This window comes from Fundulus heteroclitus, chromosome 12, assembly GCF_011125445.2.
Source record: "Fundulus heteroclitus isolate FHET01 chromosome 12, MU-UCD_Fhet_4.1, whole genome shotgun sequence".
NCBI lineage: Eukaryota > Metazoa > Chordata > Actinopteri > Cyprinodontiformes > Fundulidae > Fundulus > Fundulus heteroclitus.
The window spans coordinates 9,311,937-9,324,509 of record NC_046372.1 but is presented as its reverse complement, the minus strand read 5'-3'; the positions used below and the strand labels follow the sequence as shown (position 1 = coordinate 9,324,509).

Genomic DNA, 12,573 nt, shown 5'->3' with positions numbered 1-12,573 from the left:
TAAATTAAACTGCCAAAACACTGGGGGGATTAAAAAAACAAAACAAAAAAAAACATATTCAAGACAGGATGAGCGCTGAGCACTGGCACTGAGAGCTTGAATGAGGCAGGTAAATATAGGCGGAGCGACAGGTGAGCTGAGTTGAGAGCAATCAGTGGCAGCAGCAGGTGGAACTAAATAAGGTGAATGCTGGCAGGGAAGTGACTGAGATACGTGGAATTGAAATGTAAAGTACAGACAGTCCAAAGCACAAAGACAAAACCCGAATCATGACAAACAGAAAGTTTTTGAAACAGTACCTAACTGAGGATAACTCCAAATGACATCCTGTCAAGAGTAACACCTGCATGTTTGCATAGAATGAGTACTAGATGTATATATGTATGCATGTATTAAATGTTTTTGTGTATGCATAACTATGTATAAAGGTGTCCATATCTGTGTAAATATCGACATGTTGTTATTGGTAATTACAGTTCATGGATCTACGGATCTGGTGTATGGTTTGATACGTTTTCTAATTTCTGTGGTTTCAAACATGAAACATAAGCAACTTGGAATCGAATGTGTATGGTGTTTAAATCTAATCTAATCTACCTTTTTGCTCACGGGGATCGGAGCACAACTGTATTGCTTATTTTATGGAAGACATTTTGAATAAATGGGATCTGTCAAGCAGTAACATGTTTTTTTTGGCTCACTTTACAGAAAATCAAACTCAGCCACAAAGCTTCATGTTTCATCTTGCTCATGAATTGGGAATTATTTTACCTTTTGCTCTTTTTCTTAAGATGAAATTTACAGTGAACAGAAGTTATGTGTAAATCAACGCCACATGAAACAAATTCCAAGAAGTAAATCCCAAATTCTACTCCAACCCCTGTCTCTTTATGCTAAGAATAGGGATTTAAAAAGCCCCTTTCTGCTTTGCATACGATGATAAGCAAGTCATATGTCATTCTACACCACCTTTGGACTGAAAAGCTTAGGGGCAGCCATGTAAAGTTAAACACTGAAGATAAACTGTACAGTGGTGAGTAAATAGGCAAAGCATGAGTGATCTGGTTGAGTGACCTTTATCCATTATTCTGTCCTTTAGAAGATAAATTCCCCTGTTTGCGTATAGTTAACCACAACCTGGGATAAAATACAAATACAGTTTTTGTTTAAGTTTATATCTGACTTGACAAACACTCTGAAGCGGAAACACCATGCTAATATGAAAGGAACCTAATGTGTCATCTGTGTTTACAAATGAGCAAAAATGAGAGCAACCTTATTATGTATGTTAGAATAAAGACGATGTTAAATGGTGCTAATATTTACATTTTTTTCTTTGGGCATATCCCTTTCAGGAGTCGCCACAGCGAGTCATCTGTCTCCATCTAACTTTCTCTTCTGCACCTTTTCCTCTCACACTAACTACCTTCATGTCCACTCTGACTCCATCTGTAAATCTCCTCTATGGTCTTCCTCTAGGCCAGGGTTGTCCAAACCTTTTGTCATGGGCCAAAATTGTCAAGTCAAAATTATTTGACGGCCAAAAACATAAATAAAATGTAATTACCCCTAAGTTGTATTGAGATTTTTTTGTCTGCTCTGCAAAATTTGATCATGTAATATTTAAATTAAAAAAATTAGTAAGATTATTGTAGGTATAAAACTTAAACACATTAGCCTTACTAAAAACTGGTCATCCAGTTTGCAAACTGTTTTGTTTACTGGATGGCCATCTCAATTGAAAAAAGAAAATCTTTTTTTAATCTATTCTTAGCATTAAAAACAGGATTTTGTCATAGTTTGGGTTTTGTTTAGTCCACAAATGGAGAGTGCTACACATTATCAACCGGCTGGCCAGGTTATCTAACATGAGCTGTCCCTCTCATGTACTCATTCCTGATCCCATCCATCCTTGTCACTCCCAAAGAGAACTTGAACATCTTCCTTTCTGCTGCCTCCAGCTCTGCTTCCCGTCTCTTCCTCAGTGCCAATGCCTCTAAACCAGAGAACATCTCTGGCCTCACCACCGTCTTGTACACCTTTCCTTTCATTCTGGCTTATACTCTTTTATCACGCAACAACTGACACTTTCACCCTTTCCAACCTGTTTGGACACTTTTCTTCACCTCTTTTCCATGCTGGACCTCTGGACTGTTGACCCTAAGTACCTAAAATCCTCCACGTTCTTTATCTCAGCCTTCATTCCTCTCCTTTCCAGGACAAACCTCCATCTCTCTGTTTACATACCGTACTGTAGCTTATTTCTAGTATGGGATCTGCATAAGTTCAGTTTAATAACTATATTTTACAAAACAAGGCAGCATCATGCATGTTCTCGAAATGTTTATCGCAGGGTTCTTTACTCTTCAGAGTGGCTGCAGCATGCAGCGAGCCCCACTGTGTATTTCATTATTCTCACTGTGGCGTGAAGAGGGCATAGGGGTGCAAACTTTTGTGAAGTTTAAACTAAAGTGAGATTGTGACTCAGCAGGTTTAGTCTTCTTCGTGCAAGTTGTGTCCCATTTTACTTACCGTCCTTTACACAAGATGGTGCTATAGCACAAGTCTTCATGTCCGCAGGACTTAACTCGTGTCTCGGGCCAGTCCTTCTGCTCTTTTCATTCCTTGTGTGTAACACAACGTATTTTACAGCTTACAAGTCAACTTCCCCTCTTGTTGCTGCCCTGAATCCTGTGGAATTAGGAATTCCTCTGGAAATGTATTTCTAGGAAACACTAGAAATACAATTTAACACACACCCACTCAGATGTCACACAGTCAACAGGGGCAGAGCTGAAGGATAGGAAGTGTAGAAACAAAAAACTTATACAGTTAATACATATGTAATAACTACTGGAAATTAAAATGTATGATAAAATCAAATTTTAAACTACTAATAACAACAACAATAACACCCATTACAACAATGAAACTACAAGAAATTTAAAAAACAAAAACCTTAGCTGTAAGTAGTTAGGTTCAAAATTATTTATACCCCTGGTAGATTTAGATTTTCTTTGAAACAGGAGGGTTTTTGTTTTCTGATAGGAAATGGGACAAGCATCTCTCACATGAAACAAAGTGAAACAAGTATCAAGTCTGAAAAAAAATGGATTTATTAACATTTTACTGAAAAATGGCATTTTAAAAATCATTTCTATCTTTCTTAATAATCAATGACTGTGACCCAGTGGGAGGTGTAGTTATCTAGCAATTCAAAGGTTTTGAGTCCAATCCTAAGTTTCCTTCCCGTTCTGTTTATTACAGTTTTTATTGATTGCTTTGACGCAGCAGTCGACTCAAAATCCAAATTTTTCAAAACAGTTGACACAGAGGCCTAAACAGTGGCAACAATTGTCAAAATGACACAGTTTGTTTGCAAAAGCCTCTAACTCCGCCAAAACATTTAAAATATGGACCAAAAGCACATTTTGCCCTCAAACAACACAACCTGCACACAAATGTTTGAGCCTTTCCAATTACTCATTACACAAGGGGCAACAAAATACCACACTCAATGTGAACCAGTGCAGCATTGCTGGTTCATTGTAGCCAAATACTGTATGCAGCTTACATGTCAGTGTCATTTGTAGTCAAATTTGCCTTCTTGCATAAAATGGATCCAGAATCAGATATCCACGAACCATCCATGCTTGCAAAGAACAATACACAACATGGCACCTTTTTAAGGCCTGCAGACTGATTGCAAGTTCAAAAGTTGTGTGAAGAAGTGTCTTCATACAACAGCTGCTTCAGTGATTTCATGCCGATCAAGCCCTCCATGTGCTCGACAGATGTAGTCTGAGTGCCATTGGGTACAAAGGTGAGATCCTCAGACCCATAGTGAGACCATATGCTGGTGTGGTTGGCCCTGGGTTCCTCCTAATGCAAGACAATGCTAGACCTCATGTGGCTGGAGTGTGTCAGCAGTTCCTGCAAGATGAAGGCATTGGTGCTATGGACCGGCCCGCCCGTGACCCAGACCTGAATCCAACCGAGCACTTATGAGACGTCATGTCTCACTCCATCCACCAACGCCACGTTGCACCACAGACTGTCCAGGAGTTGGCGGTTAGTCCAGGTCTGAGAGGAGATCCTTCAGGAGACCATCCACTACCTCATCACGAGCATGCCCAGGCGTTGTAGGGAGGCCACACACACACTACTGACCCAGGACTTTACAAGCAGACCAGAAACTAGCTCACAAAGGACATCAAATGGATGGAGTATCACCATACTGCTTAAAACTTGTGCTTCACCAAAATATTCAACAAGTCTCTAGAACTGTGTCAAGTTCCCACCTGCTTAAAACGGTCTTCCATCATCCCTGTCCCCAAAAAAACAGACTATCACAGGTTTAAATGACTATCAACCTATTGCCCTGATGTCTGTAGTCATGACATCCTTTGAGCTCCTGGTGACAAAGCACTTGAAAGATATCACAGAATCCCTGCTTGACACCCTGCAGTTTTCCTACCGGGCAAACAGATTGGCTAGACTCAGTCTACCTGCGCCTACACTTTATCCTACGCAGTCTCGACCAACCGTGGTCACATGTCAGGACCCTTTTTGTAGACTTCAGCTTGGCCTTCAACGCGATCGACCCTTGACATCTTCCACCAGAAGCTCACCCAGCTCACAGTGCCTTCCTCAACCTGTCAGTGGATAACCAGCTTCCTGAACGATCACCATTGCGAGAGAGGCCCACCCGCTCTGCCCACCCTCACTATCCTCAAGAACACTGCGTCTACTGTGGATCACTCCTGGTTCCTGGGAACCACTGTCCCTCGGGACCTGAGATGATCCTCACACATTGACACAATTCCTTTCCTCATCCACAAAACTAGACAGGTCCAAACTACAACAAACAGTTACAGCTGCAGAGAGGATCACCAGGACTGACCTTCCATCCATTCACGACCTGTACTCGTCTGGGAGCAGCAAAGGTTCTGCTAAAATAGCTGTCGATCCTACTCGTCCTGGTCACAGGTTATTCAGACTCTTGTCTTCAGGCCGGCGCTACAGAGCAGTGATGGCTAAAACGAGCTAAAACCAAGCCAATTTCTACCCCCAGGCAGTGTGTCTCTGATGAACACTTTACAGTCAGGGTAGCAAGCTATTCTGCTGCAAATAAAACAAAACAGATCCCCTGTACATATCGCTCCTGTTCTTACTCTTGTGCCCTGAAAATGTCCTGTCTGTCTGCTTACTGTCACTTGTCTACCTGTGTCCTTACACGATGCGAGCGTTGAAATCCAAAGTCATTTTCTTTTTATATACCCTCAAACTTGGGGAATAAAATCTGATTCTGATTGATTCTGACTCTGATGAACAAAGTTTTTAAACGATTATTCCACTTCACAGTACGATTGGACTAATTGTGACTTTCTTAAACAAATTGAAACAAACAGGATCCTATACAGCTGCACAATGGCGCAGTGGGTAGCGCTGCTGTCTTGCAGCAAGAAAGTCCTGGGTTTCTGCATGGAGTTTGCATGTTCTCCCTGTGCATGCGTGGGTTCTCTCTGAGTACTCTGGCTTCCTCCCACAGTCCAAAAACATGAGTTAGGTTAACTGGCCTCTTTAAATTCTCCTTAGGTGTGAGCGTGCACGTGAACGGGATTTTTGCCCAGTATACATGCAAGAAAACTAATATGTGATGCCTTTTCAGTTAAAAGTTTGATTGTAATTGTTATGGACGGTACCACCAGGAAGCTATTCATGAAAGGGTTTGACAGCTAATGAAATATCTGTTAACGAAAAAAGCCTGGAGCAAATACAATCGTTTATCATTTTTGATGAGTCACTCTCCCATAATGTACTCATATCATATCAGTTTTCTTAACTCGCTCAAATGAAGCAACCTGTGTACGGAGCCCAGTTTCTGATTTCCCTGAAAATCTTTATCGTAACTTAGTTTCGTTTTCTTTGTAAAATTGACTCAAACTGTGTGCAGCGTTCAAAGGAACCCAAACACATGCATGTGCAGGCATAGAAAAACAGGTCATAGTGGTGCACATCTAAGCACTCTTTCACAGCTTAAATCCCCTGTCATTAGTCTTTGAGCGCTGATCCATCAGACTGTCACAAAGCTTTGGGTCGTCTCAGGAGAAAAGACCAAAGAAGTTTGCGGTTAAATAGATTCCCACAGGATCAGTTTTGTTGAATGAACTGAGTAAATTTGGATGGGACAAAGAAAGATTTGCGCAGACATTCAGCCGCCGCAATCTAAATAAATTATGGTTTAGATTCTATGATATTTTTACAAAGCTCTTGGTTTTTATCCCTTTCATTTATAACAGATGTCTCTTTTAAAAAAAAAAAAACCCAGAACAATTGGCCATCCGGCCAATTGTTCTGAAAGCGAAAACCAACTTGCATGATGAAGCCTGAATTTCCCATTATGTTTTATAATCCTAATAAGTTTGGCTAAAAATGATAAAGAACCAACAAACGTTTTCAAATCTAAATATCATAACAAATGGAAGCTCCAGCAGGTTTTCTGTTGTTTTATGGAATAATTGCGTTGCATCTTCACTAAAAGTAGCAGTAATATTTACTAGATCTGTTTTTTTTTATCAGCTTTGGAAACTCTGTCAACTCTGACAACTTTTAAATAGAAATAAAATGTTAAAAAAAAAAAACATTTCCTGAAGTTGTTGTTTTTCAAAAGGTGATAGCGGCTCTGAAGGAGTTTTCTTTGGCTGGACTAAAACTAATGTCCAGGTTTCAGACCTGTGGTTTATAAAGATCCACAGCTAAGTCCAGATGTATTCATGCTCTTGCCAGATTTTAGTTTAAAATAATTTTATATGTTTACCAAAGACTTTCTTCTGACTGGAAGTAATATTGTTCTGTAGAGGCTAGCAAAAAGTCCCGTCTTGGATTTGATACCGAATCTGTGGAGGGAGCCACAGAGCAGAGAGATGGCAAACTCCAAAAAGCTTGGAGCTTCTCACCAAAGATAAATGGTCAATTGACTAGTAAAAACATCCTGTTTCCATATCTGTGTTGTGTTTTTTTTTTTTTTTCAAAACCAGGGCACTGACTGTTTAGTGTCAAAATCTTAAGGCTAAAAATAGACAAAACACTGAAAAAACAGCACAAAGCAATGAGATAAGTACTTTAACTGATTGTAGATTTTTAAAAGATTTCTGCATTATCAAATTTCCATAAAAATTTTCCGTAAAAAAACCTGACACATAGTAGCAGAAATTCAGGACCTTCTTTTGAGCACAACACTGCCCAAATTCATAAAAATCACATAATGAAAAACTGGTATATCTGGACACCATCCGCGTGTATTGAGAGTGAGACATTGTTGTGGCCAAACCTAAAATGTTCCCTGAGGACCTTTTGATAACACTGCAAGACAAAGTGTTCTTATACCTGTAAGGTCAGATCTGTTGTTTTCTAAACTCCAAAATGTAGAACACATAGAAAGTTGCAATTTCATGCCAAAAGAAAAAAAAAAAAGGTTCAGAAAACAAGTATATATTTTGCTTAACGTTTGAGACTGACAAGATGAATGTGGTTGTATAAATTCACCTAAGGGTAAAACTAAAACATATAATTGATGTAAGGGAGAGTAAACATATTGTGGAAAAGTACTGTTGAGCAATGGTGCTGGGAGAATACTATAAAAAATTACAAGTTCGTAACCCAGCACACCTAGGACATAGCCGTCGGCATCGGTGAGATTTTCTTCACCACTTTCCCTCTCCGTGTAACCTTTCAGTTAATCACGTGGTGAGGAACGCACGTCATTAAATTATATAAATAAGCTCAACGAAGCTTCCCAAAAGAATTTAAGGGCATTTGTTTTGTGTGTGTCAGCTTGTCTCTCAGGGATTAGTCATGGCAAAAGAGGCGGTCTGGTTTTGATGTTGAAACTTTTCAACATCGGGGCAACATTTACCTTGGTTACTCACAGATTCTTCAAATAAAGACGTGCATTCATGGTGTCAAAAAACGCAGAGGCGAGTTTGTTGTATCGCACAATTCAAACAAAAAGTGAGTCGGGGAAGTAAAGGAACAAAGGCAAATAAAATGAAATATAACAGCAAGAAATACATCAGATAAAATGCAAAAGATAAGCATCATAAATGGATGCAAAGATAAAAACAAACTGATAAGATGATGTTTCCAGTCCTGCTTTTAAAGGAGCCAGTTGTTCGTACAAATATCAGGTTTTGAGGGAGTTTGTTTTAATGCTGAAGAGCATAGAAACTAGATGCTACCTCCACTTATTTAGTTCTGGTTCTGGGAACACTGACTGAACAGATCTCTGAGGCAGCGCTCCACACCCTGCGGTTCTGAAGCTTTGGACCTTCCACAATAGGAACCAACCAACGTATTTTTCAACAGATGTGATAAACACAGGTTTTAGCAGTATTTCAGTTTTTTTAATGGAATAATTACAGTAACACTAAAAGTACCAGTAATATATTTTAGTTCTTTTCTTTCTGTCATGAGGTTGGAAACTGTCTTTTTTAACATAATTTTTTCACCATTATCAACATCACAGAGGATAACATATCCATCCCCTAACCCTAACCACATTCTTAGCCGTTAAATACATTTTGTTGCATACTTGGGTTCTTACCAGCCTCATAAATCCACCATTTTTATTTCTCTGACTGATTTTGTCCAAACTGAAGGATGCCGAAGCTACAAGTGGTCATTGGTTGCCAGAGGTCAGAGGAGAATAGACAGACTGGTTGGAGTTGATAAAAAAGGCAACAGCAACTCAAATAACCACTCCTAACATCCAGGTATGCAGAAGAGCATCTCTGAATGCACAACACGTCAAACCTTGAGGCGGATGGGCTGCAGCAGCAGAAGACCACACAGGGTGCCACTCCTGTCAGCTAAGAACAGGAAACCGAGGCTACAGTTCGCACAGGCTCGCCAAAAATGAACGACAGAAGATTGGAAAAACGTTGCCTGGTCTGATGAGTCTCGATTTCTGCTGCGACATTCGGATGGTAGGGTCAGAAATTAGGCGTCAACAAAACGAAAGCGTGGATCCATCCTGCCTTGTATCAACGGTTCAGGCTGGTGGTGGTGCTGAAATGGTGTGGGGGATATTTCCTTAGACCACTTTAGGGCTCCTTAGTACCAAATGAGCATGGTGTCAACGACACAGCCTACCTGAGTACTGTTGCTGACCATATCCATCTGTTTATGACCACAGTGTACCCGTCTTCTGATGGCTACTTCCAGCAGGATAACCAGCCATGTCATAAAGCACGACTGGTTTGTTGAGCATGACAAGGATTTCACTGCACTCAGATGGCCTCCACAGTCACCAGATCTCAATCCGATAGAGCACCTTTGGGATGAGGTGGAACGAGAGAGTCGCATCGTGGATGTGCAGCCGACCAATCTGCAGCATCTGCGTGATGCTGTCAGGTCAATATGGACCAAACTCTCTGAGGAATGTTTCCAGTACCTTGTTGAATCTATGCCACAGAGGATTAAGGCAGTTCTGAAGGCAAAAGGGGGTCCAACCCGGTACTAGCAAGGCGTACCTAATAAAGTGGCCGGTGAGTGTAAGCGTCCTCAGAATGGAGCCTTGAGGAACCCTGCTGCCATCTTTGTTCACAGACATTTGCAATTGCTAAATGACACCAAGTGAAGCAATTTATTCCACTTAGTACGTCAGGATCAGTTGTGTCAAACACAACACTGTTAAGACGTAAGACGTGAAGAATTTGCCCCCCCCCCCTCCCCCACCCCTTCCAAAGGGGTCACCAGTCTTTGGCACAGTTACTTTGGGGGTTGCAGCCTGAAAGGTTTGGGAACCCCTTGTCTAGAGTGCCAGATTTTATTTCCAGTAAATACAGGTCTTACTTTCATTTATTACACTTTAATTTTAAATAATGCTGGTAATCAGGATTCAAAATAATGTCATGAGTTATAAGTAGTAGTGGTAGTTCTACGTATATTTAATTATTTTGGACTAATCGTTCATCAGAGTAGTCCTTGATGTATTTTTACTCATTTACATTTTGCAGGAAAGAAGCCAACTTTGTGCTAAAACGTCCCTGAAGTGACAGTTTAGGTGTGGCTGAATAATTGTTTAACCACCGTACCTGTAGACGCACAAGAAGAGAACTGAAAAACAACACGTGAGTCACAGTTCAAAACATTTTCTTTATTGATCGTGTGAATGTCGTTAAAAAAAACAAACAAACAAAAAAAAACAAATATATGCTACCTTTAACTGAAGTACAATTGTGGTAATGCGCTACAGAACAAATTCAAACATATACATTTATTTAAAAAAATATCTTTTGGCTCATTTTGTCCATGTTATGTTTTTTTAAAGCAACTGAATAATATGTAAAAAACAAAAAAAACAAAAAAAAAACACGTTGACAGACTTCCAGTGTTAATTAGTTGGAAAACTAATTCAAATCTACACCACAGACCACAATTACTGGAGTGTGGTGTAGATTAGCCTTAATTGAATGTGTGCTCTCTTGTCTTTCCATTTTGAAGAGTGCATGGCTCAGAGAAACTGGTCACAGGGAAACAAGAAGTCAAGTATTGCCAATTAAACATTTCTAGACACCAATCAATTCAAAAAGGTGCAAAAAAAGGATTAAATTACATTAATTGCAAATGTGGTGGGTGATGTTTTTGAAAAATATTATTCCTTTTGAATGAATGTATTCAGATTGAAAGTCATTTTTAATAACATTTTCAGTTTCACTGCAATAAAATAGATTTATTTTGTGATTTTTATTCAACATCTTTACCAAGCATGCCAATAAATGTGGCGGTACAAATATGCAAAAACACAACATTATGCCCACAGTAACAGCATAGAGGATTATTGGTTAATACAAAAGCAACACTTGTTAAAGAACAATAGGTAGTAGATTTACATTGAGTTGAACTGCACAATGTATAAAAAGGTTAATTGTGCATTCAATAATGATAATGCATACATTAGAGAGATTATTAACTTCACATCTCATCTGAGTGGCAGTTTTAGAACGTTCCTTTAGTCTGAACTTAAGTATGCTGCTGAAGAAAATGTTTCATTCTTCTCCATCACTTGCAGAGCTAAAGTAGCAGAAAAAAAAACAAATATTTGACCCAATACAACAACTGAGCGAGCTTGTACAACCAGATCGCAACAAACAAAGCAAACGGCATGAAACGTCACGGATGCATGGACGACCCTGCTTCGTCCATCTTAGACTTCCCTGGACAGGTGCCGCCGCAACTTTCTCAGCTTTGTAATCTTTAACAGACGGGCTTCTTGTTTGGGGTGGACGCAGAGAGGCGTGGTCTTGTTCTTTACATACACTCTGCAAACCCAGAAGAAGGTGAATGGCAGCTCAGTTTAAAGGGAAAATACAAGCTGTCTACCGATAGCATTTAAAGTCTGTAAGTAGACTTACAGACGGAGGAGAGGCAAACTTGATAAAAGCAATAGACCCCACTTAAAGGCCCTTAAATGTCCATGGCTTGCAAGTAACAGGCAATAAAAAGCATAAAACACATGATGCCTGCAAGGATGCCTTAGCTTATGTCCTTTTTTACGAAATCTTTCTGCTGGTGGCTCACTTGCTGTACTTACATCAGTGCATCGATGTCACAGGCTCCGTTGCTGTACTGCCGCTCCCATCGTTCAACTTTCATCCTCGGATCTATTGGATTCTTTTTTATCCGGATGCAGCATTTTGGGATGCCAGCTGCCAAATTAGAAGACAAGGTGTTCAATGAAAGACAGCATAAAATAACTTCACATTGTGCAGGATGAAGAAGAAGAACACAATATAAAACAAGAAATTCTGAATATAGCCTAAGAGTAGATGTTTCCGATAACTTTCATCTTGCTCTGGATATAAAAAAAAAAAAAAAAAAAAAAGCATAATGATCCCAATTAGACTGAAAGCTTTATATTGCGTAACCGATGCCTGCAGGTTGTAATTAAACGGACCAGAAGTACCAGTCGAATGTTGCGTGCTGTAACGAGTATTTTATTCAAAAGGTTTGCAAAAGTGTGCTAGTTTCGACTTCGAAAGGCCAAAACTGCGTGCAGGAAAGCAAATCACAAAAGATTTAAATCCACGCTTAATCAAGAAAATGCACCTAATTATTAAACCGGGTTATCAAGGAGCTGTTTCCTTTTTTTTGTTTTGAGTGCTGATCAAACGTGCAGCGCTTACCGTGAGTGAAGGTGATGGCCAAAGCACTCAGGAGGACAACCGCAAACACCACCTTCAGATTCATGATAGCCGAGCAACTGAAAGAAGAAACTCTGTCTTCACAGCTGAAACACTCAGTATATATATATACCGACATGCACGTACATGTGCAAACTACTCCAACCCCCCCCACCCACCCACACACAAACACACACGCTCAACACCACCCAGTAAGTCTTTCAATTTGCTGCTGAAACAACAAAAGACTGCATAGCAGAGATGATATGCGGAGGGTGGATCTTTGATCAGGACGAACCCTATAATTTCTGATCTGGAATAGATAAAACTGCTGACACATCACTGATGTGTGACAGGCTTGGACAAGTTGGATTCTCATGCCAAATGA

The 12,573-nt window shown here is 39.9% G+C and overlaps 1 protein-coding gene across 1 annotated transcript; it reads right to left on the bottom strand.

Annotated features, from left to right (window-relative positions):
- Positions 1-10,707: 10,707 nt before the first annotated feature.
- Positions 10,708-12,332, bottom strand: ccl27b (chemokine (C-C motif) ligand 27b). The gene is made up of 3 exons (XM_012870029.3): positions 12,189-12,332; positions 11,597-11,711; positions 10,708-11,324 (listed from the first exon to the last, which is right to left on the bottom strand). Exons 1-3 carry the CDS (start codon positions 12,322-12,324, stop codon positions 11,210-11,212), a joined length of 366 nt encoding a protein of 121 aa, XP_012725483.2. The 5' UTR covers positions 12,325-12,332; the 3' UTR covers positions 10,708-11,209.
- Between the last annotated feature and the right edge of the window lie 241 nt (positions 12,333-12,573).

Bases quoted from the DNA above. Each gene is read 5' to 3' on its own strand.
- ccl27b (XM_012870029.3), bottom strand. From the start codon at position 12,324: ATGTCGGTATATATATATACTGAGTGTTTCAGCTGTGAAGACAGAGTT. The intron at 11,712-12,188 runs GTAAGCGCTGCA...CTAATTTGGCAG, and splicing joins GGCCATCACCTTCACTCACG to CTGGCATCCCAAAATGCTGC. The intron at 11,325-11,596 runs GTAAGTACAGCA...CTGGGTTTGCAG, and splicing joins TGTGACATCGATGCACTGAT to AGTGTATGTAAAGAACAAGA.